This window comes from Cupressus sempervirens, chromosome 6 (assembly GCF_028749045.1).
Source record: "Cupressus sempervirens isolate cs-2001-9-10 chromosome 6, ASM2874904v1, whole genome shotgun sequence".
In the NCBI taxonomy this organism is placed as follows: Eukaryota; Viridiplantae; Streptophyta; class Pinopsida; order Cupressales; family Cupressaceae; genus Cupressus; species Cupressus sempervirens.
In genome coordinates this window covers 382576653-382583126 of record NC_143123.1, presented here as the reverse complement: position 1 = coordinate 382583126, position 6474 = coordinate 382576653, and the positions used below count along the sequence as shown (strand labels likewise).

Below are 6474 nucleotides of genomic sequence, written 5' to 3'. Positions count from 1 at the left end.
TCCTCTTCATTGAAGCCTGGATCAGAGTTTACATACGTTAAGGAAAAAGAAGTAAAACCACATAAGCTCTACTCTCGAAGCTGCACACGATGATGTGCGAGCTCCTCGCCAACAAAACACTAGACACTTAACAAGGCGACACAATACAACCTTTTATTTATGTCTGTACATACATACTACTTGGTACTCGCCATGCATACCCTACTCTACCAAATACTTCCCGGCATGTAAATACCTGCAAACACAAACAGGAGGGGGAAAAAAAACCCAAATGTCAGTTCAACCAAATACACTAAAACTCTGAGAAGGATAAGTAAAGAAAAGAACTAAAAAGCTGTGGAGGTCGAAAAGCTGGACACTCAGTCAGATTTGATTTTCAGACTAAAGGTCCGTTTGGTTCCTGGAAGATGATAGGAATTAGCTTTTTCAAAATCTAGATTTGAAAATTTGTGCATTCGTTTCAAAATTTGCAAAATGGAATTAGTATATGGGACTTCCAATTTTGCCTCAAAACCAGGTTTCTCGAAAAAAGTAGAAATTGAAAATCGAAAAAAGTAGAAATTGAAAATTGAAAAATGGTTTTTTTTAAAGAGTGTTAAAACAATATATTGGACTACTTTTTGAAATTTGCAAGTGTGTCTTCACACGCATCTTCCGAATGAAAGAAACGGTTTTAGTAAAATGCCAAAAATCAGAATAAAAATATACAAAACTTTAGTAAAATGCCAAAAATCAGAATAAAAATATACAAAACTTTGATTTGGCTAAACCAAGGTTTGTAAAAATCCTAATTTTTTTAATTCCACGTTTGATTCCTAGACTAAAAAGTGTGAGTTTTGAGTGAATTTTGATTGATTCTTTAGTATAATGTGATGTTTAAAGGTAATCTATTTGATTCCTAGACTTACAAGTCTTACAAGTGATGTTTAAAGGTAATCTATTTAATTCCTAGACTTACGAGTCTTACAAGTGATGTTTAATTATGTTTAAAGGTAGTCTATTTGATTAAGTCTTACAAGTGATGTTTTATTTTTTATTTTTCTTAGTATGTGATATTTAAGAGTAAGAAGAGGAAGAGATTACCGCGTTGTCGAATTTCACAGCGGCTTGGCGAGACGTTGCAGCGAGAAGGAAGTTGTCTCGCCCTCTCCATCATTTGTTGTTGTCCTCCTCCGCGGCCGCGCTGGTTGAACTCCATGTCCAATCCATACTGCTGCGCCTCTTCCTCGAATATCTGCTGAACGGCATCACAGCGGCAGTCGCGGGGCATGTTCTGCAGCTCCTGGCAGCACCTGCGAGGGGGCTGCCCCTGCCCCTGCCCCTGCCCTCTCCCTCCCCTTATGAAGTCTCTGCAGTCGTCCAGCCGACTGGGCTCGCACTGTTGCTGCCCCCCTCCCCCTCCCCCTCCCCGTCCCTGGTTAATCCTCTCCTCCTCATCGCACTCCGCCGCCGCCATGCTCAGTGACATGATCAGCATCACCAGCACGCCCATCGCCACCCATTGCTGCTTCATCTTGATCAAGAGAAATAATTGGAATTGAGATGTATCTTGCACTTGCAGTGAATCAAGATCAGTGCGTGGGTTGAGTAGCAGGAGAGGAGGGGAGGGGTATAAGTAGGGGGAGGACGTAGCCTTGTGTTGCTTGCATGGGGAGATCCAACGTGCAGGTGAAACACGTAGTGGATTCTTGCATGGTGGCAAGTGGCGCCTGCATGGACCCACAGCAATGCAGCATGCGGCGTCCGGACAGCGCAAGTAGATGCCAAGAGAAGATTTTTTTTTAACAAAACTTTGTTTTTCTTTCTTCGAAAGCGTCGTGACATTTGAGGTTTTACATTGTGTTTTGTTGCTTTAGATTTTCAGGCAAACGATGAGTTAGGGTGACAATTTATCTGATTCCATTTACGCCAATATTATTAGCATGGTTTTGTCCCCTTGAGGCATACTCGGATATAAGGTGTATTTATGGGGTTTGATTGGTTGTGGGAATATAAAAATGGGAATAAGACTACTTATTCTAAAATACTTATTCTTGAATAGAAAATGGGGTTACGTACTCTTATTTTTGTTTGGTTCACCTAGAATTTGATGCGGAATTCACGAACTCAAAAATTTATATTTTCTAAAATAAAAAAAATTGAATTAGGAATACGTATTCCTATTCCACCTATTTCGGTGGAATAGCAAATGCTCAATTTTGAGCCAAAATTGGAATACGTATTCATATTTTATTCCTATTCCAATTCCAATTTGGTGCATCCAAACAAAGATTTTCAAATTTTAAGAATACACATATGCCTATTCCACTTGTATTCTCATTGCCAAACGAGCCCCAAGTTCATTGGGGGAATGGCTACAAGAGGCATCATAAGTGCCTTGATAGGACTATGATATTAACTAATTAAACTAGAACTTGTACCATTTACTTTGTGCTAAGGGTTTAGCCGATGTGACTTATGAGACATTTACTTTTGTTTAGTTGGTGACCTTACAATAATATACTTTTGTAATTGGTCGTCTTACAAGTTGTGGATAAGTATTGTATATTTCTAGATTGAATGTGGATACATATTCTATATTTCTAGATTGAAGTCAATAAATATAGTTGCACTCATCTAATATCCATTGATGAATAGTAATATGTCCTTCTCCTCCTCCTTTAGTCACATGTATTAAATATTAGTTTGTAAGGAGAGATTTATAATGTTAAGTTATTTAATAATCGCTAAGTAGGAGATATTTTCTACCCCAAGATAAAAAATTCAATGCTTCATCTCTGTGAACAAAACCTATATACATCCCTCTCTCTCTCTCTCTCACACACACACACACACACACACACACACACACACACACACTCGTATATATCTTACTCTCTCTCTCTCTCTCTCTCTCTCTCTCTCTCTCCCCCTTTCCATTCTTTGTCTCACCCCTTCTCCCCTTGCCCTTCTCTCTCTAAAAGACCAATCTCTCTCTCCCCTTATTCACCCATTTTGTTTAGCAAAATCTAATCCTCTACTACAATAATTGTTCCTTTCTCAATTATGGACTGCCTAATTCAAAAAATGTTAATAAATTTAGAAACTAATAATACTTCTAGAGCCCTCAAAACTTCCCAAACCAAAAGCAATGTCATCTTACAACACTCAAAATATAAAAAATTAGGTTAGGGGAGATATTTCCTTTTATAAATAATTCTTTTCCTTTATTTTATTATGTTATACATTCAAATATTAATGTGTAGATTAATTTTTTTATATTTTGATAAATATATGTTTTTTTTACCAAATATTAAAATTGGTGTGCTCTATTTTTTCAACAAGAGAGTATTCTTTAAACTATTTCTAAAGAAAAGTAGAAATGACCTTAGTGGCAGAAACTTTTTTATTAAGAAAAGAACAATTTAGTTAAATATTTTTCTCCTTAATCCCTTTTCCATTTCAAGAACATCTTTTATTAGTTCTGGCTAGAGGAACCATAGAGGGTGGTTGATTAAATAAATTCTCAAGTTACTAATCATTATTCAGATCTACAACTAGTGCAGGGCAAGAGAACACGAGAGTATTGATTTATGGTAGTAGATTGTCAAAATTTACAATTTAATGGTTGTTGAAAATTGTTAGCCCATCTTGATGCCACAAGGCAACATGACACCCAAAAACCTAGTTTAGATAGATAGTAAGTTGTTTGTATAGTTGGCAACTCAATGCAAGTAGTAATACTTACTTTTGTACTTTTATAATAATGAGAGGCTTTGTTTGAATGGTACTTTTATGCTCAAAAGTAGGTACACTTCTATAAACCATTCTATCCAAGATATCTAGTGGAAATGGAGTCTTGAATTGTGGCTTATAGCTGACCTTTATCCATGACATGCAAGAATCCTAATAGTATGATGATGGCTCTAAAATGAACCTAAGATAAGAGACCCTTGCAAGGTGCACCATAGAATGAGAGATTCAAATGAAGATGCAAGTATCCATGACCTCAAAGTGAAATGCAATGCAAAGTAGTCTAAGATGAGATGCAAGATTAAGCTTAAATGACATGCAAGATAAAGAAATATAAGTTAAATGATAATGCAAGATCTCAACTATTGCTCAGGAAATCAAATGAACAAGTAACAATGTCACCTCAACACAAATCAAGATAGTCTACCATGGATGCAAGATCCAAGATGACAACTCCTGAGATGCCAAAGTCACCAAGATGCAAGATTATTCCAATAAGCAAAGTAACATCATAACAATAGCATGACGACATAAGGTCAAGGTTACCAAATGAGGGGGAGAGAGCCTCTTTATAAAGAAAAATGGATGATAGAGATTAAAAGGAAAAATCTATGGTGGCGAATAATCCTCATGTTGACTTTGGTGCACAAGATTCTCATGAGGAAAAATCAAGGGACGTGTTTAAGAGGCAAAAGATTTGTGGAGAATAATTAAAGTTATTTAAAAAATAATGATTCCTCTCATATAAGAAAGTGTGCCTCCATGTGAAGACAAAATTCCTTTTTCTTTTTCTTTTTAAAATAAGAAAATGTATTTGTGTGCAGATAGGAATAAAGTGAGATTTGGGGAAAGCAAGAGCCTACAACACAATAGTAAATTGTGAGCCCCTTATTTGGGAGGTCTTGGGTTTGAATCTACTTGAGTTGAACTAATAGTCATAATAATTAAAATTACAATAAATAATAATAATTAACCTTGGCTTCAACCTCTTACCGATAAAAAAAAAGTGTGGGATTTGGGGATTTTATTTAATTAAAAGAGGACAATTTTTTTAATTAAATAAGACTTAGAATAAGGTGGTCAAATATAAGACAAATAGATAAAATATTTTTTAGATGATTTGATCAAGGGTGATTGATTAGAAATCATTCAAAATTGATTAAACATAAATTGCAGTTTACTATAGAGATTAAAAATGTTGAAAAGGGTGCTTATAGTTTAATAGACCATTTTTGGGTGATTAAATTTTTCCCTCTTTGACTAATGTGTGAGTGATTTGAGAACATATTAAGTTAAAGAATGATGATGCCAAGATAACGGATAAAGATTTGAGTCTAAACTTGATCGAACAAAGTGCAGAGAGATAGATAGGATGAATTAAAACCCATAACGATAATATGAGAACTGATATGCCCAAAATAGATAGATAGATCAAGATGAATCAAAACCCATAATGATAAGATGAGAACTAATATATCAAAATAGATAGGTCAATTATCTACCCTAGGCAAAGAAAAAAGAAGATGGATAATAGAATCAAAATATAGATAGATTGTTCCTACCTCCTCAGGATCAAAATCAAAATGATGTAGAGGAGATACAGAAATGAGATATCTAGATATGATCAAATCAAGATAAGATAAGATAAGGTCTACGATGACAGATAAGAGATTCAAAGAGTGAAGAACCAAAGTTTGACCACCAAGCATTGAGAATGTGTCCCAGTTTGACTGAAATTATGAAATAGTAAAATTAGGTCAAAGCAAGAAGAAAGGTGATAAAATGATGATGGAAGAGATAGGTAATGAGAGATATGGAAATGATGTAGAAGGATAAAATAATATTGCCTTAAAAATATGTGAAGGTTAAGCCTCAAAAAGTCAATCAATTGCACAAAAGAAGGAAAAATTTAAAATGTGATTTTCACATGCAAGATGAACTTAAATTTTTCTTTCAATCCTAAGAATGAATCTAGTACGTCAAAATTAGGTTACCATGCAATTTTCACAGAAATCCAAGATGTTTGAAACAATGGGTCCCAAAGGGTAGATAGGTGTGATGATAAGATTAACTTTGTTTTATGACAATAAAAGAAAGAAGATGACGAGAAAAATATAGGAGATATGATGAAGACACGATCGAGAAGAATAAAGGAGATGAATATAGTTGACTAACACATCCATGAAAGATGATGGAGACTCTCTTCGGACTCATACGCAAACTAAACTAAAATGCAACTCCAAATATTCAAACTAATATGAAAATAAAAAAGTGCATCTTTGCAAGGGTCAATTAAGTAGGTCCTTGTTTTTATCATTGAGTCAAAATGTGGGAACCTAGCATAAGCATTAAAGACATAAAAGTCAAGATGACTCGCTAGTAGATTCCCTAAGTTTAATATTGCAAGATTATAATTGTACCAAGGCACAAAGTCTAGGATATCCATGAGTGTGGTCATGCATGAGCAAACACAATGTAACAATAGTGCCCCAAATCTCCTAAGTGTCCAAGAGGTCAAAGCAAGAGATACTTAGGATCATCAAAGCTATGCCTATAAGAAGAAGACAAAAGAAAACATGCCCTATGCCCCTAGTTCTCTAGTTTAGTGACATCCTAAAGAGATTAAGGAGGGAACACTCATAAAAGATTAGCACAAGCACCATAAAAAAAAAGTTCAAGCATATCTTGGTCAGTTTTAGTTTAAGCATGATGTGAAAGAGAAAAAGAACAAGAAAGTGTTGA

At 35.1% G+C, this 6474-nt stretch overlaps 1 protein-coding gene across 1 annotated transcript; it reads right to left on the bottom strand.

Moving 5' to 3' along the window:
- Window positions 1–206: 206 nt before the first annotated feature.
- On the bottom strand, window positions 207–1513 carry LOC149552658 (2S albumin-like cysteine protease inhibitor). Its single transcript, XM_089789806.1, has 2 exons — window positions 1084–1513; window positions 207–235 (listed from the first exon to the last, which is right to left on the bottom strand). Exons 1-2 carry the CDS (start codon window positions 1511–1513, stop codon window positions 207–209), a joined length of 459 nt encoding a protein of 152 aa, XP_089645932.1.
- Window positions 1514–6474: the final 4961 nt, after the last annotated feature.

What these genes read in the sequence shown, in the direction of transcription:
- LOC149552658 (XM_089789806.1), bottom strand. Translation starts at nt 1,513, where the DNA reads ATGAAGCAGCAATGGGTGGCGATGGGCGTGCTGGTGATGCTGATCATG. An exon ending in CTGTGAAATTCGACAACGCG is followed by an intron (nt 236 to 1,083) that starts GTAATCTCTTCC and finishes TTGTGTTTGCAG; the next exon opens with GTATTTACATGCCGGGAAGT.